This window comes from Carassius carassius, chromosome 38 (assembly GCF_963082965.1).
Source record: "Carassius carassius chromosome 38, fCarCar2.1, whole genome shotgun sequence".
NCBI lineage: Eukaryota > Metazoa > Chordata > Actinopteri > Cypriniformes > Cyprinidae > Carassius > Carassius carassius.
Window position 1 is genome coordinate 14989846 of NC_081792.1, and position 27966 is coordinate 15017811.

Consider the following 27966-nt stretch of genomic DNA (forward strand, 5'->3'; position numbering starts at 1 on the left):
TCGTTTGGAAACACGAAAATGTACTTATGTTCAGCGCACAAAATATTGTATTCCGTCATTCGTTACACACGTGCACCGTACCGAAAGCCCTGTACCGAAACGGTACAAATACACGTACAAATACAAATACACGTACCGTTACACCCCTAATGAATACAAATATATATATATCGATTCGATTCGTTAATCCAATATAGCTCATGTAAATTGGTCATGATGAGAACGCAAGGCTGTTCATTCTGTTTTTGGAACTGAGAAACAACCTTTCTGTGACTGAATGCACACTGCGATGACGTCACAGGATGCGTCTAAGCCCAAATTCTGCCGAAAATTTTCAGCAATTATGAAAATTGTGGAGTTTGCTTGATTTTGTGATAAAATCAGTGATCGCAAAATCCTGGAGGGACTGATATATATATATATATATATATATAGACAAATTAAACACACATAGTTAAACAATCAAATAAAGAATTTATAGTCACAAACTCATTATGATTAGTGTAACAATATATAAAGAAAGAGACTAGAGAAGTCCTACTGTCTACCTTCATATGTGGCACTGCATCATAAACCTGCTAATGTCCCATTAAGCAACCGAGGTAATATTCGCCAAATAAATAGTCTAGGGTATCATGTTCGAAATTGTCAACTGTAGGTGTTCGTATAATGATGGAAGAGCAATGCAAGCTGGTGGAATGAAAATTGGACAAATTGGATCTCATCTTTATGCACCCCAGGATCCAAACTCTGTCCATTGTTATTGTTTTGTCACTAGGGAAGTATTGGACATGATCCACACTAATGAGTAGAATGAAAAACCAATCAATGCACTTCACAGTCTGTGAGTGTATAATTCACTTATTAGTAGAAATCAGTAGCTACGTTCACATGCAGGCTAATAATCCAACTGACAGCTCACTCAGAATGAAAACACCTCATTCAGAAAATCCTTGGACAGAGTGCAATCAAATAAATTTCTACCCATTGACAGAAATGTTGAATAATCCATTAAATAGAACAATAACTGCCAAGTAAACTACCTGAATTAAAAAAATATAATGTACACGTGAAAATGACTCTCTCCCACCAATCTCTGCTCCATACGCTCATGCAAAAATGACTTGGAAGATTGGAGTTATTTATTATTTATTAAGTAAAGTTGGGAACATAATAAGCTTGCTTAGCATATTTTTAGATATGTTAGCAAGGCAAACACAAAAGTCAGCAGTACGGTGCCATGCTGAGTTGTCTAACGTCTTTAGTCAGTCAACTGTGTGTTTATTTATTTTTTATTTATTTATTTAAGAGGCACAATCTTCTTGCTGTTATGGTAACATTAACAATACATGCTGATTTTCGCATGCAGATAATCTATATAGAATTTGTGGTGCAAAAGTAAAGGTAAATCAGAGTTCATAGAACATAAACAGCTGAATTGGAACCTGCAATCAGACTGAATTAATTCAGATTTTCAAAAAAAAAATCATGGGATGATCATACTTTTAGAAATGCTTGGTTTTCAATGCCTTTTAAAAAGAGCACATGCTTCAGACACTTCTGACAACCCTGGCACTTCTAAATATATGCATTGCTACCTCATCATTAAAAAGTTCATTTATAAAAAGAATATATTTATGGTGATAATGTAACGCAGAATTGCTGAAGGTCAGATAACCCAAAGTAAGTGACATGCTCATAAAACTGAAGCTTGGAATTCTTTATGAGGCATTAGACAGACCAGAGTTGCTAATCGAGAGACATTTGAAGGGGGGAGAAAATGTCACATAATTTAATTATTACACAGCGAGTTGGGTTGTATCACAGCAAAATAAAATTCACATTCAATAAAAGGCTGCAGAGGATTAGAGAAGTGACCAAATAAATCTTTAAGAGAAAAATAATTAAAAACAAAACATTTCATTCATTGCTTCCTGACTACAAATGATTCATAAAATGATTCAATGAACTGTCCTTTGTAATTGTTAATAAAAATAATGTTGATTACATTTACATTTATTCATTTAGCTGACGGTTTTATCCAAAGCGACTTACAATTGCTATATATGTCAGAGATCGCACGCCTCTGGAGCAACTAGGGGTTAAGTGTCTTGCTCAGGGACACATTGGTGTCTCAAAGTGGATTCGAACCCGGGTCTCTCACACCAAAGGCAGAACCAGAAGTTTAATAACCAAATAAATTTGAGATAATAAAAATAAAGAATAATCAGTTAATAAATTAGAAAATGACCATATATACATACACAAAGCTGTTAACATTACTGGAAACTCCCTTGTAAGCCGAGGTGTAATATAAAGCAGGTGTAATATAAATTTGGATTCTCCGCAGCTTTCTCGTCCCTGCTCTGTCGCTATGACTCTTCAGGATTGTAGTGTTGCCATGTTCCAGGCAACCCGTAACACGTGTTTTTCCAAACTTCTACCCGTGAAAGTGTACTAGAACGGCAGTCAAACCCGTGACTTCCAACCCATGAACTCGTACTAGATCGATGTACTGCGGTGACTTTATATTGTCCTAATGTTGCAATCAAATTTATAATCTAGCTACCTCTACTCCTTGCGCTCAGGCAGTTTGGCGTGTCTTGCCTGGAATGCTACAAAGTTGTGAGTCGTGGTTTGAAGGCGTGAGTTACGGGCTCAAAAACCTGCCTGGAACGCAGTTCTCAGTGTTTTCCTGGTATGTGGCTGATTTCATCCATTTATTCATTTACATTTATTCATTTAGCTGACGCTTTTATCCAAAGAGACTTTCAATTGCTATATATGTCAGAGGTCGCACGCCTCTGGAGCAACTAGGGGTTAAGTGTCTTGCTCAGGGACACATTGGTGCCTCACAGTGGATTCGAACCCGGGTCTCTCACACCAAAGGCATGTGTCTTATCCACTGCGCTAACACCAACCTCATGCGCGAGGTAAGCTGTCCACAAAGACCTCGCCCAAGTGGAAAAATGCGCTAGCTGTTGCTGCCAGATATCGATTGCTGAAAATTACATTGTGTTTGATGCAAAACTAACGTGACTAAATTTTATGAAAAAAAAACCGCATGACTGTATATTTTAAAGTTTTCTCAAGCAAAGATTGAAAATTTTTTAAAAGTCCAATAAAACATGTGGTCATAGACAATGTTAAAAAGTCTGTGTTAATGTGCCTAAGTGGTAAACAATAATACATTTTTTTTTATACATTTTTTTTAATAAAAATTTTAAATAATAACAAACATCAGGAAAAAAACTGGAAACAATAACTTTGTTTTCCATATACCTGTGTTTATTGTTTATTGTTGTTTGCAACGTTATTTGGCAATATCTTACATATTTATTTTAGTTATTTATTTATTTTTGTAGGTATTTTGCATGGTCTATTATTTTCACCCGGGTGGGAGTTTTAACTCCTATTTACTAGGAATAAAAATAAAATCATTTATAAATAAAATCAAATGTAAAAAAAAAAAAAAAGCATTCAGTCGATGCAGAGAATCTGCGTGGCAATCTCTCCACCCTCTGAATATTATGCATCATAACTAACTATGTGTAAACATTATTTGGCAGTTTTTACTTGGAAAATCAGCTGTTTTCTAGTATTCGAATGACTATGGATGATAAACCTGAAAAGATAAGAAGAAGGATTGGAGATTTATTTCATTTACACATAAGGTAGGAATGTGCATACTTTTAAATCGACACATGTTTCACTGGTTTTCATTTTTGGTAAACAATTTCATTTAAATATGGTTGTTACAATATCTGATGGATGGACAATGCAAAAAAAAAGAGAGGAAAAGAGAAGAAAACAGAAGCTGGAGAAGTAAGTCCTTTTTTTTCTCCTTCACCGGCAGAGCTTTAGAGACCAAATATGACCATCAATTGTGGAACATCTGGAGAGGAACTAGGAAACTTTCTCCAGAAAATATGAAACTTTTAGCTCACCACATATGCATGGTCTTCCATTTTTAATGGTATCATGTTTCAGAAAAAAAAATTCTGATTGACTGAGAATAGATGGTCCACAAATTTGTTGGTGGGAAGGAGAAGTGCTGGGCCTCGACAGACTCGCTTCATTATGGACTTAATTCCCCCTGGTCCCTGTGAGGGAGAGCGGAAGATGAGAAAGGCTCCGAGAGAGACATGAGAGGATAGAAACAGAGAGAGGATAAAAAAAGAGAGAATACTCCTGTATCTGGGACAACCGTTGACATGACAAAACCGTTCTCTACGCAATAACAGTAAAAGAACGACTCAATTAGTGTAGCTCCAATCTCGGCTCCTTTATCGATCTTCTCCAGATGAAGAACAGCAGACGAGAGAGTTTTCAATCAACCGCTACTTTCTGGAGAAGGACAGCAGCGAGGTTCACAGCAGGTGAAAATCCATGGCTGGAAATATAAATAAATATGCAAAGCGTATATACCGATGATTGGTAGACAGTGTGTGTGTTCGTCTGACCTGATTTGGTGCTATTGAAATGCCACTTCCTTCATTATTGTGTTGAATACAATTGCCGGCCTGAGCTGGACACGAATGGAGAGTGTCGCTGTGGATAGATCCATTGGACACTCATCAGAAGCAGGGGGTACTCAGGACAATTCAGTCCTTTCTAAAGTACCCTTCAAGATAAGGAAAAAAGCTGGCTACGTTGCTGTGACGTCCCCAATGGGAATGTTTCAAGGATGGCACGCTGAGCCTAAATGCAACAGCAATCTTTTCAAACGAAGTGGAAAACAGCATGTAATGAACGTAACTTAATTTGCGACTATTTTCACAATGTAATTTCAACGTCATTTAAAAAACCAGAGGACAGATGGTTTCTTAGTCTCAGTGGTAATATGGACATTTTCATGCATTTTTCAATTCGAGAACTACACATGCTTCCTGTAATTCACGTCGCCCTCTTGGTTAAGGAACTAATGGAGGTGCAAATTTTCAAGAGATGTGCGGATGAGAATTTATTTTTCTATAGTTACACATGTGCGTATGTGAGCATGAGTTGTTCTTGTATCACCATCTTGCCCCGGCATTACATGAGTGTGTTTCTGGAAGAGCTCCAAGCAAGGACTCATCTGCTTCATCAGGTCTCCATTAGTACTTTGACACAGAAAAAGAGCAGCGGCAAGCGCCCAAAACCCCAACAAGGCTCCCTACAGCTGAGCACCTCATCGACATACTGTACTGTACACCTGCATGTTTATGACAGACATTAGCTAAAGGAACATTTCTAACATCATTAGATGAACATCTTGTACCTTTCTTAGGTATCTGTAGTTACATTTAATTCCCTCTTATAGTTGATATAGTTTATTCTTTTTTGTTATGTTATGGAACATTCTTTAGATGGCGTGAATTCATCTCAGGAATGTGAAGAACTGCATAACATACACACGTGAGAAATTGCTCTGGAGAGATTCTTCATTATGATCTACCACTATTTGAAACACGCAAAACCATAGACAATTGATAAAATAATCACATCAATGCGATGTGACGCATGCAAAAGATGCACTGCAAAGCTTCATAATCATAAAAGCTTATAATTCAATCATGTAGAAGAAAAGGATGTCCAGAAATGGAAAATACTGGAACTGAATGACTTTTTTTGCAGAAGAAATTAATAATTTTTTTCAGCAAGGATAGATTACATTGATTAAAAGTGACAGCACTTTTAGACTTTCACATTTTTACAAAAGATTTCAAATAAATGCTGTTCTTTTGAACTTTCTATTCATCAAAAAAATCCTGAAAAAGTGTAATATAATTTTTTAAATAATATTTCCAGTCTTTCTGTTTTTATTGCACTTTAAATGTAATAAAAAAAATCTCAAAGAAAATTACCATGCTTATCAATGATTTAGATAATCATTTTAAATCATTGATAAGCATCGACAAAACACATTTTATAATAATAAAGCCAAAAAATTTAGATTTTTACATATTCTTTTGCTTGAAATGTGAACTTCTGTGATAAGTAAATGCCACTTAGTTTGATATATATGGGGTGGTGATTGCGCAGTGGATAAGACAAATGCACTTGGTGTGAGAGACCCGGGTTCGAATCCACTGTGAGACACCAATGTGTCCCTGAGCAAGACACTTAACCCCTAGTTGCTCCAGAGGCGTGCGACCTCTGACATATATAGCAATTGTAAGTCGCTTTGGATAAAAGCGTCAGCTAAATGAATAAATGTAAATGTATATATATATATATATATATATATATATATATATATATTTTTTTTTTTTTTTTTAGGAGAGGCTTACATTTTTTAATAAAATTTGTATATAAAACACACATCATTTAATGTCTAAAATATATTTTGAAAATATAATTATAGTCAATTATTTGAGGTAGGGTGTTTTTCCTTGAAAAGCGCTACAAGAAAAAATTACATAGTTGAAAAACAAGACTAGTTAAATTCCACAAATTTGGTGACAGCAATATTTATGGAACACAAGTACCCTAACAGAGATATAAATCATATAACTGACATAAAAAGGATCAATTTAGACATTTTTGCAAGTGTAATTCAGCAGTGCTTCATCAATTCTGGTTCATCATGTCTTTTGGTTAAACTTTGAATAATTTGCACACACAAGGATGAATATATGATAATGTGCACAAGTGTGCACACACACATCTAAGGTAAGCTAAGAAGAAGGACTGGAAGTGACTAAACAACACTATGTTGTGTGAATGTTTCATCATTCATATAACCACTCTCTGCCAAAACTAAGTCCTTTCTTATTCGTTTTTCCCCCCTCATGACTTCTTTATCCTCGTCGATGTGCTCTCTCGGGTCCTGGCACACCATTATCTGGCAGCCATTGATAAATGAAGTAAAGACAAAGGAAAGAGGAGCTAATTAATATCAAGAAGAGCTCCAGGTTGTTCATCGATACAATCCCTTAAAACACATCTAACTTAGAAGAGACAAAGGGAGAGACACAGGGACAGATAACGAAGAGCTCAGACAATGCAGGCCTCCTTTGATCCACAAGTGTAATGATCACAGGAATAATTCAGAGGAGATAACAGGGAAATGTCGGATCAACATTTCACTTTGCGCCCTCATGTGCGATGTATGCGCTTGTGTGCGACCAGATCAGATTTAGCATTTGTATTGGACAGCTGTACACTTAGGGATACAAAAGACCTTATCTGGCCTAGATTTGTGTCGGAAGAGAAAAATAAAGTGGCCTAAAGGAAAAAATTCATGCACCGTGATCAATACCGAAACCAAGTTAGATAAGGATATAAAACACCAGAATTGCACTTAATGAATAAAGAGTAACCTATGGTAAAAGACGGAGTGATGGTGAGGTTATCTAATGAAAATTTCATGGGGTTGGTCGAGCAAGATAAACCCAGCATTATTCATCATTTCAAAAGTTTAGTATACAGATAACAACTTAAGTTTGGGACATATCCTACTTGTGTCCTTATACACGAAAGTTGAAACAATACCAATTGTTGGTAATCGAGGCCAATACCAGTGAAGTTTCAGAATTCACCATACCAATTTTGATAACACCAAACAAAAAGTAAAATCAGTAATACACTAAAATGAAATAAATACTGATTAATTTAAATTGTACCTAACACACACACACACACACATATATAATATTTTCTATGCCACATCATAAATAATATAATATACACACTCACTGGCCACTTTATTACACCTTGCTAGTATTGGGTTGGACCCCCTTTTGCCATCAGAACTACATTAATTCTTTGTGGCATAGTTTCAACAAGGTGTTGGAAACATTCCTCAGAGATTTTGGTCCATATTGACATTATAGGATCTCACAGTTGTTGCAGATTTGTTGGCTGCAAAACCTTGATGCGAATTTCCCTTTCCACTACATCCCAAAGATGCTCTATTGGATTGAGATCTGGTGACTGTGGAGGACATTTGAGTAAAGTGAACTCATTGTCATGTTCAAGAAACCAGTCTGAGATGATTTGAGCTTTGTGCCATGGTGCATTATCCTGCTGGAAGTAGCCATCAGAAGATGGGTACACTGTAGTCATAAAGGGATGGACATGGTCAGCAACAATACTCCGGTAGGCTGTGGCATTTAAACGATGCTCAATTGGTACTAAGGAGCCCAAAGTGTACCAAGAAAATATCCCCCACACCATTACACCACCACCAGCAGCCTGAAGAGTTGAGACAAGGCAGGATAGATCCATGCTTTCATGTTTTTTATGCCAAATTCTGACATTACCATCTGAATGTCGCAGCAGAAATCGAGACTCATCAGACCAGGCAATGTTTTTCCAATCTTCTGTTGTCCAATTTTGGTGAGCCTGTGTGAACTGAAGGCTCCGTTCCCTGTTCTTAGCTGACAGGAGCAGCTCCTGGTGTGGTCTTCTGCTGCTGTAGCTAATCTGCTTCAGGGTTCAATGTGTTGTGCATTCAGAGATGGTATTCAGTATACCTTGGTTGTAACAAGTGGTTATTTGAGTTACTGTTACCTTCTATCATCTCTAACCAGTCTGCCCATTCTCCTCAGACCTCTGACATCAACAAGGCATTTTCGTCCACACAACTGCCGCTTACTGGATTTTTTCTCTTTTTTGGACCATTCTCTGTAAACCCTAGAGATGGTTGTGCATGAAAATCCCAGTAGATCAGCAGTTTTTGAAATACTTAGACCAGATACTGGCACCAACAACCATTACACATTCAAAGTCACTTAAATCCCCATTCTTTTCCATTCTGATGCTCGGTTTGAACTTCAGCAAGCTGTCTTCACCATATCTAGATGCCTAAATGAATTGAGTTGCTGCCATGTGATTGGCTGATTAGCAATTCGTGTTACTAATAAATTGACTGGTGTACCTAATAAAGTGGCTGGTGTATATATATATATATATATTGTGGCGGGAGGAGCCAACGACAGACACAGTGGGCATGGAGTCAGACCTCGGAGAGGCTTTTATTAACAGAAAATAAAGCAAAAAAGGGAAAAAAGTGGCCAAAGGGGGAGTCTGTCCAAAACAAACAGAGGATCTGGTGTCCTCGTCATGCTGCGGGGTTTATGTGGGTCAGGCAGTGTTCATGGATGAAGGGTCCAGGTAAGGGGCAGAGTCCGGCGGCCGCACACGCTCCCCTCTTCGGTCCGGGGCGCGAGGGGCGGTGGCTTGTTCTAGTGGCCGCATACTTCTTATTGCCCCCGGTGGTTGCAGGGGATAGACAGCCCGGCATCCTGGCCCGACGGTAAACAGGTGCGGTTCTAATCTCATCTGGCAGCTCACGTCTCTGGTAGTGCGGGAGTCCCTCAACGCACCCTTCCTGGACACCGGCGTGCATGCACAGGGAAGAGACCGGTCTCCCGAGGAGAGGCGCATTGGGCTTTTCAACAGCGGCGGAGATGAAGCTCCATTTACGTCAGGTGTGCCCCATTACAAGCAGCCAGCCCTGGCTCATCCAGCGGCCCTCCTCTCTCACACACCCACTCCTGTCAGGGGCCTGGCGAAGGGCAGCGATTTAGGACAGGGTGCCAATGATAATCAGGGAAGAGGCAGCTGACTCACACAATATATCATAAATGCATGTTATTTTTTATTTTCTAAAATAAGGGTTCAAATATGCAAAGATGCTGGAAAATTTAACAATTTGCAGGACCTTAAAGATTTTTCTGAAAAACAGTTCTCAGTTTAATAGTTCAGAAGAAACAAGGGACTCATGCACAACCATCACAAAACAGAAAGATAGTTGTGGATCATCCAGGTAACCACACACAGTATTAAGAACTAAGTGTTTCCAAACTTTTGAATGGGGTTATTTTAATAATTTCAGCAATTTTTTTTGTGTTGTGAACTAAATGTAAACATCTTTTATGTAAAATACCTTACTCAGGACAGTACTAAATAAAAAATAACATGCATTTAGTATGATTTCTCTTATATTTTGAAAATTATTCACATTTTCACAGATTCTGCAAGGGGTGCCCAAACTTTCGAGCCCCACTGTGTGTGTGTGTATATATATATATATATATATATATATATATATATACAACCCGAATTCCGGAAAAGTTGGGACGTTTTTTAAATTTTAATAAAATGAAAACTAAAGGAATTTCAAATCACATGAGCCAATATTTTATTCACAATAGAACATAGATAACGTAGCAAATGTTTAAACTGAGAAATTTTACACTTTTATCCACTTAATTAGCTCATTTAAAATTTAATGCCTGCTACAGGTCTCAAAAAAGTTGGCACGGGGGCAACAAATGGCTAAAAAAGCAAGCAGTTTTGAAAAGATTCAGCTGGGAGAACATCTAGTGATTAATTAAGTTAATTGATATCAGGTCTGTAACATGATTAGCTATAAAAGCTTTGTCTTAGAGAAGCAGAGTCTCTCAGAAGTAAAGATGGGCAGAGGCTCTCCAATCTGTGAAAGACTGTGTAAAAAAATTGTGGAAAACTTTAAAAACAATGTTCCTCAACGTCAAATTGCAAAGGCTTTGCAAATCTCATCATCTACAGTGCATAACATCATCAAAAGATTCAGAGAAACTGGAAAAATCTCTGTGCGTAAGGGACAAGGCCGGAGACCTTTATTGGATGCCCGTGGTCTTCGGGCTCTCAGACGACACTGCATCACTCATCGGCATGATTGTGTCAATGACATTACTAAATGGGCCCAGGAATAATTTCAGAAACCACTGTCGGTAAACACAATCCGCCGTGCCATCAGCAGATGCCAACTAAAGCTCTATCATGCAAAAAGGAAGCCATATGTGAACATGGTCCAGAAGCGCCGTCGTGTCCTGTGGGCCAAGGCTCATTTAAAATGGACTATTTCAAAGTGGAATAGTGTTTTATGGTCAGACGAGTCCAAATTTGACATTCTTGTTGGAAATCACGGACGCCGTGTCCTCCGGGCTAAAGAGGAGGGAGACCTTCCAGCATGTTATCAGCGTTCAGTTCAAAAGCCAGCATCTCTGATGGTATGGGGGTGCATAAGTGCATACAGTGAGGGCAGCTTGCATGTTTTGGAAGGCTCTGTGAATGCTGAAAGGTATATAAAGGTTTTAGAGCAACATATGCTTCCCTCCAAACAACATCTATTTCAGGGAAGGCCTTGTTTATTTCAGCAGGACAATGCAAAACCACATACTGCAGCTATAACAACAGCATGGCTTCATCGTAGAAGAGTCCGGGTGCTAACCTGGCCTGCCTGCAGTCCAGATCTTTCACCTATAGAGAACATTTGGCGCATCATTAAACGAAAAATACGTCAAAGACGACCACGAACTCTTCAGCAGCTGGAAATCTATATAAGGCAAGAATGGGACCAAATTCCATCAGCAAAACTCCAGCAACTCATAGCCTCAATGCCCAGACGTCTTCAAACTATTTTGAAAAGAAAAGGAGATGCTACACCATGGTAAACATGCCCCGTCCCAACTATTTTGAGACCTGTAGCAGAAATCAAAATTGAAATGAGCTCATTTTGTGCATAAAATTGTAAACTTTCTCAGTTTAAACATTTGCTATGTTATCTATGTTCTATTGTGAATAAAATATTGGCTCATGTGATTTGAAAGTCTTTTAGTTTTCATTTTATTCAAATTTAAAAAACGTCCCAACTTTTCCGGAATTCGGGTTGTAGTACAGACCAAAAGTTTGGACACACCTTCTCATTCAAAGAGTTTTCTTTATTTTCATGACTATGAAAATTGTAGAGTCACACTGAAGGCATCAAGGGCTATTTGACCAAGAAGGAGAGTGATGGGGTGCTGCGCCAGATGACCTGGCCTCCACAGTCACCGGACCTGGACCCAATCGAGATGGTTTAGGGGTGAGCTGGACCGCAGACAGAAGGCAAAAGGGCCAACAAGTGCTAAGCATCTCTCGGGGAACTCCTTCAAGACTGTTGGAAGACCATTTCAGGTGACTACCTCTTGAAGCTCATCAAGAGAATGCCAAGAGTGTGCAAAGCAGTAATCAAAGCAAAAGGTGGCTACTTTGAACCTAGAATATGACATATTTTCAGTTGTTTCACACTTTTTTGTTATGTATATAATTCCATATATAATTCCACGTGTGTTAATTCATAGTTTTGATGCCTTCAGTGTGAATCTACAATTTTCATAGTCATGAAAATAAAGAAAACTCTTTGAATGATATATATACACACACACACACACACACACACGCACGCATATAAACACACTCACACAAAGTTTGTAAAAAGAAATGATGCTGTGAAGACTGCAAATAAATAAAAAATAAAATGTGTAACAAAATGTGTATTAAAATTTATAAAGTAAAATGTGTAATAATATAAGTCTTTACTATAACTTATCAATTTTACAACATTTATTTTTCTATTGAAAAATAAAAACCAACAGAAAAAAATGTACTGACCTAAACATTTGAATAGCAGTATATATTGTTACAAGAGATTTCTATTTTGAATAAATGCTGCTCATTTTAACTTTTTATTAATCAAAGAATCCTGAAACCATATCACAGGTTCCAAAAAACATTAAGCAGCAAACTATCTCCAACATTGATAATAAATCAGCATATTAAAATGATTTCTGATGGATCATGTGACACTTAAGACTGTAGTAATGGCTGATGAATTCAGGCTTGCTATCACAAGAATAAACTATATTATAAAGTATTAAAACAGCCACCATATTTATTATTAGTATTTTCTGATATTTGAACATCTATAAACAGCTCAGTGTCTGGTTGAATGTTCTTTTCTCATTGCATAAATGGACAGGACGTCTATATGCCTTTCACAGCCCTGCCTGCCCTTCAAACACTTGAGGAGCGTTTATGCTCAATGTTATGACAAGCTCTCATGAGGGAAGAGAGTGTGTCGACACAAGTAAAGTGCTCTGTGTGTGTGCTTCTGATGAGTATTATATAAGCAAAAGAATATGACAGAGAGATAATTTATTATGCCATAATTTTGTTAAACTACTTGCAAATTTGAGATCAGCTCCTAAACGTGTTCCCACCTCTTCATCCTATCATGTTGTATCACTTCTGTTAAAATTAGTGATGTGGCAACTAGTGCCAAGCAACCACTTCTAAATTTCAGGGAGCATCTTGCACATGGACCTATGCACGTGTTATTTAAACTCAACCAAAAGAAGCTGTACCTTTAAACAGATCAAAGTGAAAGTAGATTGAGGCAGACAGCACTTAACCTTTCTGACTAAAAGAAAACTACATGACACATTGTAAGCAAATTATCAAAAGCATCTGTTGAGTGTCTCTTCCAATGAGGTCTTGCATTAGTCAATGGAAAGCTAACAAATGGAGGCTCTCATACGAATTGGATATATAGTTCCTCTATGAGGTTTCTCAGGAAAAAAAGATCACAGAGCCAGGTTAAAAGAGTGAAATCAAAAGCTAACATTAACACAAAACAACCTTCTTTAATTAAACACTGACAATACAACACTGATATTATTCTGCATGGGGGTTATGTATTAATTCTTCTAACTAATTCTTCTAACTTCTTCTAACTCTATTCTAACTAAAAGGGATATTTGGTGCTGTTTGATCTAACAGAGATCAAAGCCCACTGAACGTGTTTGTACGTGGACATAAACATGGATATTTTGGTGGAGGTTGATGGCAATTGCTAACGTCATATGTCCATTAGTGAGATTAAAGAAGTTTGTAACCTTTGCTTGCTTGTTTCCTTCCCATTTTTCATCCTGGTTCCACTTTCCTCCTCCTTTCTTCTCTACCTTACTGGTAATAATAATACAATACAATATAATGTAATACAATATAATATACACTATCATTTAAAGTTTGGGATCAGCACACTTTTTTAATACTTAAGATATTAATACTTTTATTCAGCAAGAATGAATTAATTGTCGGTCATTTATAATGTTACAACAGCTTTATATTTATATTTTGCAGTTCTGTTTGTGGCACAGAAATTATACACTTTAACTTTAAATTTAACATTACAAAGTGCTACTTATTGTGTCAGCAAGGTAATTTCTGGTTGTAATTGGCCAATGACTACAAATTATAGTTTATTCTTTTCTCATCAACGCTTCAATATAGCAGAAGGTGGACATAATAGGGAGGGTTGTGATCTCACCACATTTCTACCTTACAATAAATCACTTTAATCTTCAGCCTCATGACTCGGACCACTACAGAGCAAAAACCCCATTAGACCCCAGAGCTCAAACAACTGATTAAGTCATTTTACACTTTGCATTCCCTCTAAATCTGCAAAAAAGTTCTGCTGTGAAGATTAAATAATTACCTGGACTAAAAAAGAACACTATTTTTCTACCTCCAAGGGATCTTACTGAAAATCCAACAGATATTGCCTCATTCGGAAAAACCAAAATGCAGGATTTGCATTTCTGAGCACATTTTTTTATCCCTAATTTGCCTAACAAGCTCTCAAACCTTTTTTTTGCGAAATGCCTTTATGTGAAGAACATTTTCAAGACAAAACAAGCACACTCCAGAGACTTCATGCACGCAAGGTTATACTGGAAGCAGCTTCTTTGCTGTTCACTTGCAAGCACATCAGAAAGAACAGAGCTTAGTTTTATTGGTTTTTGTAAAGCATCATCCATCATACTCATGAGGGGTGGACGAAAGTTTTGAAACAAGTGTTGACAATATTGAAAAAGGGAGAAAACCCCCAAACACCCAACCACTTAGTAGCTAACTTGTTTTGCGGGTCTACCAAACCAGGTAGACTGATTACTAGAGAGTAATCACATAACAGAAAAAATGGTCTACATGTTTCCTTTCAGGGATCAAAATGATGCAGGACTGTGGACACCATACAAATTCAGCACGTGTGGAAAGATTAGTTATTGTTTGCTTCTGTATTCTTCACTGTTCCTTGAGCTTCAGCCGTCAGAACAGAAAATAAATGTGTCTCCTGTCAGCAAGACATTGTTCAGTCAGCATTAATGGTCTGAGTGCAGGAGCCGAGGATCTGATGATGCGAGGCTTCGTCGAGCGTGGTCCGGGGCCAGACAGCCAGGCGCAGGGGAAATGAGCTCCATTACAGAGGTGGCCATGTTGGTGCTGGGAGATTGGGCTGGCTCTTATTGCCTGTGTTTGGAACAAATGGGAAATGTGATTCCCCCAGGCCTGAGACAGCCGAGAAGGGACGGCTGATCATTAAACACAAACATCACCAGCACAATGGAGATGACAAGGGCATGGGGGCCCCAAAGGATACAAATGATGGAGTATGTGCAAGATGGAAGCAAGAGTATATTTTATGTGTTTGTACTGATATATAAAAGGCCAGAGTTGTGCTAAATGTTGAGCAGACAGTGGCATAGACAGTAATGAGGAGAGCAGAAAGAGGGCTTCTCATCCTCCAGCATGAACCCCTCTTTCACTTTTCATTACCCTACCGCATCTCTCCATCCCGTTTTACTCGCTAGCATGCTCTCCCCATGCTCCTCTGAGAGTCCCTGGCCGTGAAGCAGGACACAACGAGTCAATAGGATTTTGCAGCACATCCACTGAAGATGTTGGATAAGATATGGGTGTTTGTGAAAACAGAACACGTACTGAAATGACAGATTTTCTGATAAAATACGTTTGAATCCATTTAAAATGGAACATAAATATAATCTAAATGATAAACTACAATATAATAACTGAATATAGAAATTACTTGATATAAAAAAAATTATATATGACATAAAAATTATTAAATATGAACATGAACAGTACTATGCATTATACTGATCAAAAGTAAAATACATTTATATGTCTATCAAATGCTGTATTCTACTGTCTATTCATAATATAATACTCTGGAAAAAAATTCTGCATATTGGAATGATTTCTGAAGGATGATATTACTTTTTATTTTTATTATTATATATATATATATATATATATATATATATATATATATATATATATATATAATTTTTTTTTTACCATATTTCTGATCATATAAATGCAGCCTTGGTGACACACATTTCAAAAATATTGTAAACATCTTACAGACCCCAAATTTTTGAACGGTAGTTTAGATCATGTTTAAACCATGCACTCTCAAACCCTGCTTTATTTCCCATTTAAAAAAATGATTTACAAATATTTAAGGATATAACGTTTCAATTATCTCACGATGTGATACGATTCAACAAACCCCAAGTCAAAAAAAAATAAAAACCTTCACAATCAAAAGAAATCTCTTTATATAAAAAACAAGGCTTTGCCTGTGCTCTTTCCACCCAGCAGTTTTTTACCTAAATTAAATTTTATGATTTCGAAATTGACTTTCAACCGGCTCGCAGTGCATTGTTACATCCATACAAATATTATTTGTTAATTAATTTTATTTGTAATACTATATATAAAGTGTACGTTCTTAAATCTCATAACTCATAAACTCCACTTTATTTTCCATGTTGGTCTAAAATAAAATGTTATAATTTACAAATATCATAAATATAATATTCAAATATCAGACAATTTATTTGTTATAACTTTTGATGTAGTGGCATTAGAAGCAAAATTAAACTATTTTGGAAGTAAAAAAAAAAAAAAAAAAAAAAAAAATTATATATATTATATATATATATATATATATATATATATATATATAGACCAAAAATTTGGAAACATTACTATTTTTAATGTTTTTGAAAGAAGTTTCTTCTGCTCATCAAGCCTGCATTTATTTGATCAAAAATACAGAAAAAATGTAATATTGTGAAATATTATTACAATTTAAAATAATTGTTTTTAAATTTATTACACATTAAATTATCATTTATTTCTGTGATGCAAAGCTGAATTTTTAGGATCATTATCACATGATCCTTCAGAAATCATTCTAATATGATGATTCATTATCAAAGTTGGAAACAGTTCTGCTGCTTAATATTTTTTCAGAACATGTGTTATTTTTTTAGGATACTTTGATGAATAAAAAGTAAAAAAAAAAAAAGCTATGTTTTTAAAATATAAATATTTTGTGATAACAATATACACTACTGGTCAGTAATTTGGGGTCAGTAATTTTTAAATAAAATTAATACTTTTATTCAGCAAGGATGTGTTAAATTGATAAAAAGTGATAGTAAAGAAAATATATTATTAGAATATATTATTAGAATTTTTATTTTATTTTGAATAAATGCAGTATTAGACAGCAGAACTGTTTCCAACACTCATAATAAATCAGAATATTAGAATGATTTCTAAATGATCATGTGATAGACTGGATGTTACATGTGACACTGAAGGCTGGAGTAATGATGCTGAAAATTCAGCTTTGCATCACAGGAATAAATTATTATTTTAAAGTATATTCAAATAGAAAACTATTATTTTAAGTTGTAATAATAATTCACAATATTACAGTTTTTTTCTATATTTTTGATCAGATAAATGCAGGCTTGATGAGCAGAAGAAACTTCTTTCAAAAACATTAAAAATAGTAATGTTTCCAAACCTTTGGTCTATTATATATATATATATATATATATATATATATATATATATATATATATATATATATATATATATATATATATATATATATATATTTATTTCTCTTTTTTTTTAATAATTTATATTTGATTATAATTATAAATTATATATATATTAGAATAATTTGAATAATTTCAAACATATCAAACTTGCAACATACAGCATACAGCATGTTCAATCCTTTCAACTTTGCAATAAATAAATAAATAATATGGGCACATCATGCAGTCAGTTACATCACTGTCTGTCTTTCAACAAGGACCAGTTCTGAGAGAGGCTGGCAGATTCCCCTGTCAAGCACTATTTCAGTGTAAGAGAGGCACATTCAATCCCATGATGCCCTGAGCAAACATGTGTCATCTCCAGGACAGAATGAGTGAGTTGTATCTCCATGATAACACATTAATGTGCTGTACGGGACATCCAACATTCATGTTCACAATGGTTCGACCAACAGAACTGACATACAACAGCATCTGTTTCAGATTTACCTTGCAGTGGACAGAAAATAGTATCAAGCCCCAGAGCTGGCTCCTAGTTAACCTCAAATACACATCACACAACCCAGTGCTGCAGCCTTCTCTTCCCAGGGAAGGTGAAATCCCCACCGGTCACAATTACCCAGCCAAGCACCTTCATCAAACACCCAGTGCCTAGGAGCACGTCTGATGCGCCACAGCCCTAATTCACTCCTACTCCAAACTACACTGCATAGGGACCAAATAGCCATGGGCAAAACATCTATCCATCCACTTCTCCCACATCTAATTCGGAGGGAGGGGGTGTGATAATGGCGTTGTTTAGCAGTTTCCATTTGGATTCAACTAGCAGGTGCTTTTGGCTTTTTCTAAAACCGTGGCAAATGTGTAATGTTTTATTCATGTTCTGTGATAAAACTTTGCAATGCACCGTGTATGGTGAGTGTTGACAAAGTTTAAAAGTAAAGAGTTCTCCATCGCTCTTTTTCTGCATTTCAGTGACTTCAATAAAGTGCCTGAACAATGCCTATTGACGGAGACTGACTTGTGTAATCCAGTTGTTACAAAATGTGTCCACTCTGCACATACTTCTATGGTAATGCCTTAATTTATCAACCTAAGCATTATAAATATAAAAAGAGAATCTGTTTTAATAGGTTTGGGATGGGAAGAAAAAATAATCAGGGAGCAAGTGCCCCATGAAAAATAGAGAGAGAAACTAAGAAAGTGAGAGTTGGAGACAGTTCAAGAGTGCCTCTCCTTTGAGCTGTCGGTGAAGGTAGCTTTGGTGATTAAGAATAAAATAAATCTTGTATATCAAAGGAGTGCATATATACAATGCATTTGCCTTCATGCAGTCTCTCAATTGTACTCAATTGTACAACAATGCAATTGTTCTGGGTTCAAAAAAAAAAAAAAAAAAAAAAAAAAAAAAAAAAAAAAAAACCTAAACTATTATTTTGCATAATTTTCATAAATTCACTCAACCCTAGTTCAAAACTGAAATTGTTGCATCTGGAGGGTTTAAAAGAAAATCTCGCCTTTATTTTAAAATTTTAACTTTTTTTTTTTTTTTACGTAATGTATATTATTTGAGCTATAACATTTTTAAAATCACTTTTACAGTAGGATTACAATAATTAGTCATTCATCACCAATGTAATATCTTCAAGTTACTTCATGTAAATAAGGAAGTTACATAACATCTCTTCTTGATATCCTTGCACAAACATTTTGCATGTCTATTATAGGCGTTATGTTGTCATGACAAAGTTTAAAGTTAGTGACTATTTTACACAGTTAAGTAGGTAGTTCTGTTTGTCTCATGTTAATATGTAAAATATTAATTTTAGTGGCTATAAATAGTGTATTTTAATGTGTATTACCTGTGTTCCTCAGGTGTCGGTTTTAGGACCATTTGAGTTATTGGTTTTCTATTTCACTTTTGGATGTTTTATTGACAGGCGTGGATGGGTTGATTCCTACCACCAATCAATTGTTAAATTAATGAGAATAATTTGAAGGAGGCAAGGGAAAAGATTCCCAAAACAAACAAATCAAACATTTCCAATGAAAGATAGAAGGCAACTGCGTATTTCATCCCGCCAGAGGATCCAATAATTAACATTCCAATTAATATTCCTTCCACAGAGCCTGGGTGGCTCTGAACGCTTCTGTGAAATGCAAATTGCTGTACACAGAGGCTCCAGAATGGGAACCATGTGATGGTAGGGGAGGGCCGCCACTTTACCCCAGTAGAATTGAGAAAATTTCAGGTATCCCGTTGATGACAGGAGGGCTGGAGAGACAGGAGGTGACTGGAACTAGTAGAGAAATATTCAACACAATCTTCTTTATCTAATCAAGTATGATTCAGTGGGCAAAATATCACAAAGATCTTTTTTTTTTGTTTTGTTGTTTGGCAACAATGAATGTTTGACTCTCTGGAAAAGATTTCATGGTTTTCTTCTCTGTTTTTCTTTGCTGATAAATTCATAGAAAATCAAAAGTGCATCTTCCATCTGAGAAGAACCACATGAATATGTAGTGATGCAATCTATAGATGAAGTCCCTCTCTGCGTGTGCATTGTCTTCCTGCTTTGAGCTGGAAAACTAAGAAAACAAGCTGTGCTATTAAATCCTGTTTACTGACACACAATGAACCTGACACTAGATGAATTCCATGTTTCCCATTACTGTAAACAGAATTTTGTTATGAAGATATTAGTGTGCATCCTGAATACAAACACACTGAGCTGAAACCAAATCAGGTGCATACTGACGTGTGCTTACAACACATTCAAGGAAATTATCAGCAAAGTGCCAAGAATTCTGGTCTGCTTTGGAAAAGGATAATTATCTGAGAAACAACCCCTAAGCTCGTAAAAGCTGCAAGAAAAAGGACCTTGCGCTCCAGAGCGAGTAATCTACAGCAAGTGTGTGTCTAGGGGAGAAAAGAATTTGAGAAAAGATGAGTTATGAGGTGTGTGTGTGTGTGTGTGTCTTGGTGTGTTTACAATTCCAGAGCTGAAAAGTGTGACTGTAGCAAAGATATTGATCAGCGAGCAAGCTCGTAATGATGGTAAAAGGAACTGGGTTCGGGCTGCAAGCCCACAGTCTTTTCTGGTGCCTAAGGAGTCAACAAAATCTCAGATGGAGGAAACTTCAAAGAGTGGAAAAGCAGTACTAAATTGAGAACTGTAATGAAGTTAAAGGAGATAAACTTAAACTTTTTATTTCTTATCACACTCTCAAAACACCTTTATATCAATATTTTATGGTGGAAGTAAAGTAACTTTGTGTTTGAGGGGTATTTACATTTTTGGTTTTGGATTGACAGAATCATTCCTACCTTGGGATCTGCTGTGAGAAGCTTGAAGGCTACGTACACCTGGTTCTCCTTTACACCTCCACCCAGGTCCAGGAAGTTAGCAGGCTTTCCACCATGCAAGTCGATGATGTCACATGTTGCCATAGCAAGGCCAGCACCATTAACTATGGATACAGATCATGTTTTGGGCATTAAAAAATTAGCTTACCCAAAAATGATCACTTCATCTTCATTTACTCAACCTCATGTCATTCCAAACCTGTATGCGTTTCTATCTTCCAATGAACACAAAAGCAGAGTTAATAATGTGTTCATAATGTGCCAGTCAGTTAATAATAATGTGTTACAAATGTGCCAGTTGCATATTTGTATGTAATTAAAATTTAAATGAACAGCAGTTTTCAGGCTTCAAAGGTGACACAAATGCATGTCTTCTGAAGCTATATAATTAATTTGCCGGTTGAATATATGGAAATTAAAGTAATTATTCACTTATAACCAAAGCAGTCACTCACTTAAATAATTTTTCAGATATGTGAGATCTGTGAAAGAATCAATGGGACAAAATGGTTCAACTGATTTATTGAAAGGATCTGAAAATTAGTTTAGAATAATTCAGACATTGCTTACTCCATCTGTCAAGACTTTAGGTGAGCAACATCTTAGATTTCAATCTGTTCTTCATACAAAACTATTGTATTCACTGTAATGTTTCGCAGTATGATTAGATAACATTCAATATCAATGTTTTGTGTTCTATGGAAGAAAAATGACATACAAGTGTGCAATGCAAGTAAATAACTGCACAGTTCGCCAAAATATTTCTTAAAGGTAATGGCTTTAAATTCCAAATTATGAACTATAAACATAATTACATGTACTTAGGCCTTGTGCGTAGAACACATTTACAAGAAAAACAAGGCACATTTAAACAAAAAAGTTCTTCCCATCACAACCCTATAGTTGAAACACAACTCAGCTCTAGATCTGCTGCCCAGTGCTTTCCAAAGAAAGCAAATTGTGTTTTCTCTAAAAGTATACATGGTGTCAAGAGTGGTTGTTGTATCTCTGTTAGCCGGCCTGGTGAGTCCCATCTCGTCGTGCTTTGAGCTGTAAGGCAACCAACTGATTCAGCCATTTCCTGCTCATCCCACCTCTCCTGGCCTAACACATCTCTCCTTATTCTGTTGCTGGCACCGGATCTAACACTCAACTCAATAAAGTGAAATTCAGCTGAACAGCTGTTGCTTTGCTGCTTTACAAAGCTTTTAAGGTGCAAACTAACTGCAAGCAAATCGTGCGTGAGTGCATTTGTGTCTACACGACAAGGTCAGTTAGAGTCACTTCTACACTCATCCTGTCTTTACGGCTATTTCTTGGCACTTTACTGTAAGAGCCATCATTTATAATGAGAGACCACTTAAATGTGTAGACTAACAATCATCTCGGTTGAGTCATTTTTCTGGAAGATTCCTACTAATTAGAACCCATCGGTTCAGGCAGGTCCCTTATAGAGCTGTTAGAGAGCTGATGGAGATGATGAGTGGATCGGTGCCCATTTGGTAACACTTTCACATGATCCTGTTCTCAAGACCAAAATAAACGTGTTGGAAACTACTAAGAAGAGCATTTCTAAGGCATCTCTAAAGCTGGATTTGAAATATCCCTTGAGACATGAGCTTGATGTGGAGCTGGTTTCTGAAATTTTTGTTAATTTGGTATGTTGGTCATTATTTAATGTGTAAGTTAATCTAGTGTATTGTTTATCATTTTATAACAAGCTAATGTAAATGAAATATAAAAACGAACCAAAACAGGCTATGTTTCCATCCAGTCCGATGTACTTGAGATCATATTTGGCTGCTTCGGTCTCCAAGGGGTCGCTCTCTGCGGTATCGTCCATGGCAAACACAGCTTTCTGTCTGAACTCTGCATTGTCGTCGAAGTTGATTTTAGCATCAAAGCACACTACTGTGGACAGACAGCAGAAAAGTGTTGGAACTTGGGCATAGTGTCACATATTGTATTTCCCTGCACTTTGGTGTCATACAAGGGAAATATATATATATACAGCATAAAAAAGTTAAGCTATATTTCAGCTCAAGTTTACAGGTCAATAAATGTTATTTAAAAAGAAAAAGAAAATGCAGTTCGCGCAAAAAAACTGAACAAACCTTTTCTCTAATCTCATTAATTCTGTAATACTTTCTGGATTCAAATCAATCTGATATTTTTTATAAAGATTAAATGTAAAAATGTCTACACCTTGGTCAGCAAGTTTTATTTTTCCTTTTATTATTATTTATTTTTTTATTTTTTTATGAAAGAAGTAAATAAATACTATTAATCAGCAAGGATGTATATTTTTTTATTTATCAAAAAATACACCTCAGATAATAAAAATGATTTCTGAAGGATCACGTGACACTGAAGACTGGAATAATGATGCTGAAAATTTGCTTTGCCACACAGGAATAAATTACATTTTAAAATATATTAAGATAGAAAAAGTTATTTTAAATTATAATATTTGAAAATATTACCCTTTTAATGTATTTTGATCAAAAATAAATGCCGCTTGATTTTAAAGCTAGTTCATTTTAAAATATTGAATATAACAAATTGATCATATTGGCTAATTTGTTGTTCAGTTAAGAAAATGAATGATTATCATATGACATCATAAAACCCCTCCATTTGGAACACATTTGGGATATCAGAAGATACAGTGGGGCAAATAAGTATTCAACGCGTCATCATTTTACTAATTACACACAGTTACAATGCAGCAATTCACATTAAATTCTGACCAGACATTGGCACCGACTCAAGAAATTGACACAGATAAAGAAATAGTAATATTACAATCCATTAAAAAAGTTATGTGTACAAAAGTGAAATGGCACAGGAAAATAGTATTCAATATGCTAACTGAAATTGTATTGAAAACTTAGTGGAAAAGCCTTTATTTGCAATGCTTCAAAAAGCTTCCTACATGAACAAAATGTAAATCTCAAATATTCCGGGGGACCTCGTATGACCTCTTGATTTTCAGTTATTTTCACGAATGCACTATTAGGTTTAAGTCTTCTTTGAAGTATGTTTTGGATTGTTGTCCTATAATGGAAGGTCCATCTATATCTCATCCTCATCATCCTGGTGGATGGCAACAAATTCATCTTAAGAATTTCCAGGTACAGGGTTTCATTCATCTTCCATTCAATATTATGGATTTTGCCAATACAATGAGAAGAGAAACAGCCCTATGCCACGATGCTTCCACCTCCAACTTTCACTGTTGGCATGGTATTTTTAGAGCCATTTCTCCTTTAACATAGCTTGTGGTATTATTGCCAATAAGTTCAATATTTGTCTTGTCTGACCTGACTACATTCTCACATAATGTATACATAAATATTTTTAATGGGTTATTCCTTTATCTGTGTATATTTCTTGAGTTAATGTCAATGTCTGGTCAAAATTGCATGCGAATTGCTGCATGGAAAAAATTCTGATTTGTTAAATACTTCCCCCACTGTATGACATTCACTGATTTAGAAGAGCGTTCCAGTGGTCAATGTTTCTATGTTACAGTTGGTCACGATTCAGACACGCTTAATTTGTTCAATATGAGTTTCTCAAAGCATCTGTTATTTTTTTAATATGTATTTAGTGCATGTGGCAAATTGGTGACGGCAGTTCCAAATCCAGTAATTTACACTGAGTGAAAGGGAGCTGCATATAAGTTAACACAGCCATACAGCTCTGATGGCAAAAGTCCATAGTTAAGACATGATCTTTCCTGACCCCATGTTTGTTTATATATCTAATTTTGAACAGTGCTAGTATCTTAAACAACAAACAGTCACACAAACACAGGAGCTATATCAGAAAATTAGCCTGGGAATACAGTTTTCTGTGACTGTCTTGGCTGTATGTGACCAGACCCAGCAACTCTCTCATTTGAAGTGTTTTGCAGCCTCTCATCGCTAACAAAGCTAATATTTGGGTTCACGGATCTGTTATCAAAGTCAACTTTACACTGTTACCAGGAGAGTTTTACTAACTTTTCCAGGGAATTATGGTTATAGAACAGATAAAGAAAGAAGGTGAAAGAAAACCAGAGTCATGCCAGCCAGAAAAACAAAGAACTTGATCAGTTTCCCCACCACACAAGCTGCCAAAACAGCATCACAGCTCTTTTTTGATATTTAATGAAAACATGCAACCTGATAATACTTTTCAAAGTGCTTTAAGTAGGAGTAAACAATGCATCTAAAAACAGCCAAAGCCATTTGTTGACTTGTTTTGATGATGCTGTCAAGAAAAATCCCACATTTAATGTCAATATTTCCTGAAAAGCTTTATTATAATTTTCATAGAGAAAACAAACAAACCTAACCTAAAGAATAAATGAAAGGCTGAAATAAAGACAAAAATACATAAAATATAGAGTTAAGAACAACAGATGAATAAATAAATTTAAGATTTAAAATTAAATAAATTGAAAAAAGACAGCAATGACAAAAAAAAACAGACAAAATACAACAAACGTCAAATAAAAAATTTAAATAAAAATAAAACCATATGTGAAAGAAAAATAAGTATTACAAATTTTAGAGATGCACCGATACCACTTTTTTCAGAAAGAGTTCGATACCTTCATTTTTGGTACTCACCAATACCGATACCTTTATTTACACAGCATGTATGCAAACTCTCACGTACAAATAAAAAAACATAACTCTAGAGTAAGCTAAAGATTCGCAGAACGCATGTTTGCATTGGTGCAGAATGCGAGAGACACTTATAGCCTAGCGCATTTCACACAGTCTGCTAGTTTCACTTTTGCTTTAATCATGTATGCTTGACGTTTTAAATAAACGTTGTTTATAGTGTATGCCCCAATAATTTTAGTTTGTTTTATATTTATGATTTAGTTTTAATCCAAATGCATGCGCTAATAAAGTGAACAGCAATCAAGATTATGCAACAGAAGTGAGCGCTCTCTGACTCTCTCTCGCTCTCCTTACGTCAAATGACTTTATTAATTTGTGCACTGTTTTGCTTGCTTGCTTTTGACATATCCAACCGAACTAAAAACTTTCCAGTGAGGTCTGTGTGAGATATTCACTCAACAAGCTTGCGCATCTGTGCAGCCGCACGCTCAATCAGCTAGTGCACATCCGCTATACAAGCGTGAATATCGAATTTTTAACATTATATTAATTACTTACATGTACTTCATAGACATCTTTAATTTCCAATAAATCCATTCAACTCTCTGTTGTTCTGTTGCTAGTGTTTCTTTTTCTGGACACAGCTCTGTTCACACGGTGTATAGTATCGGCTTTTGGTATCGGGGCATCCCTAACAAATTTAAATGAAATAAAATGTCAAAATACAAGACAATAAAAATTAAAAGAAAAGAAAAGAAAAGAAGAGAAAAGAAAAGAAAAGAAGGGCCCCAATGAGGACTAAATCATTTTGCCATTATGGTGCAGGGCCGAGATGATTTCTCTCCCCTTCTTTAATTTGACAGATTAATACTGCAGGCATTACCCTCTCTGGACCTACTGTATGTAATTTCATACCAATAAACGTTACAACATCCTACATCATTTCCTAACAGGTACCCATATATATATAAAAAGCAAGTGTAAATGGTATTGGGAGAAGTATTTGGTCATATTAAGAACATATATGTGCCAGTGTTATGTAGGTAAAGTGCTGTAAAGTTTTGCTGAAGCAGCACTCTCCATTTCCACGAGTTTGATAACCATTAATATGAAATGACATTTATCTTTGGAAGCTGAAAGGGTCCTATTTGGATCTTTACAGGAGCTCTAATGCAATCTGTGAGCAAGCATTTTTGTCTGTCATTCACACACAAACACACACACATGCACGCCTTACCTTGTCCCTCAGGTGTTTCTCCGAGTGGATTGACTTCGACTTGAGTGGCGTCGACTTTCAGGAACAGATCAAAGAGTCGCTTAATCTGATCTGCAGCCTGAGACAGAACCACAGAGAGCACTAATTACCCAGCTGCACACTTGCGGCAGATCTCTGAGAGCTTACAGAAGACATTCAAACTACCTTGACATCTCTCAAGCACGGCTAAACACATATATACACTCTGGGTCATATACTGTACACAGTCCAATAATGAGGACGCATCTTTGACTGGACATTTGCTCTGCTGGTCAGAACAGTCACTGCCAAGACAATGAGATGTTCCCTTGGAAAACTTCAAACATGGCACAAATTGATTTGGAGTCAGCAGGGCCATTAACTCAGTGGGGAGTTGCGGTGGCAGTTAATGCGTCCCTGCTGAGAGACACGGAGACGTCCAGCAGCTCTCTCCAAATCCCAGCGGCTATGCAAATGAGACTTACAACTGGAAAAAGTCTGGAAATTGGATAGTTAGATGCTTTGGCTAGTTACAGGAGGCTTTGTACTTCTGTAACACTTTGTTGATGATTTCTTATTTTGAGTTTCATAAAACGGTTTTACATATTTTTGCAATACATCCGTGGATTCTGTAACTTTACATACTTTTGTAAAATCTTCAGGGAATAGTTCATATTTTTGCATTTCACAATTTGTTACCACTTTATAAAAACATTAGGGCTGGTAATTTAACATGTTAATTAGATTAATTAATTATGGAGAAAAATAATGTGTTAAAATTATTAACACATTTGATGCACCAGAGCTATGTGGATCATCTGCCATTTCATACAGTCGATTGATGACTAATATGAGGCAGGGCAACAACCTACTGCATAATGGAGCCTAGAAAATGTCCCTAAAAATTCAAGATATGGGGCAAAACGCCCGTTTGAGATTGTGTCTCATATTTACATCACATGGTTAAGAAATATCACGCGAGCTGTAGGCTAAGTGCAATATCACATGGAGATCAAATGTGATACTCATCTTATACAACAGTTCATTAAGAAGTAATATTGTGTTAAGACACAATGTTGCCTGTTTTGCTCAATTTTGCCAACCAAAATATAAAGAAAAATCAGAACTGTTCATCACCGAGCAACCCAAAGGGGGAAATCCTTTCCTTAATTCATGTTTTGAACGAATTTGGTTAACCATTTGGCGTGTTGAACCATTGGCGATTCT

The 27966-nt window shown here is 36.1% G+C and overlaps 1 protein-coding gene across 1 annotated transcript in view; it reads right to left on the reverse strand.

The window, feature by feature from the left end:
- LOC132119398 (succinate--CoA ligase [GDP-forming] subunit beta, mitochondrial) overlaps positions 1–27966 on the reverse strand; it is a 113095-nt gene that overhangs the window by 36670 nt on the left and 48459 nt on the right. Inside the window, exons 7-9 of the mRNA XM_059529306.1 lie at positions 26743–26839; positions 22636–22797; positions 20848–20990 (exon numbers count right to left, since the gene is read on the reverse strand). Coding sequence (XP_059385289.1) covers positions 20848–20990; positions 22636–22797; positions 26743–26839 — 402 coding nt within the window. The remainder of the gene's footprint in view (positions 1–20847; positions 20991–22635; positions 22798–26742; positions 26840–27966) is intronic.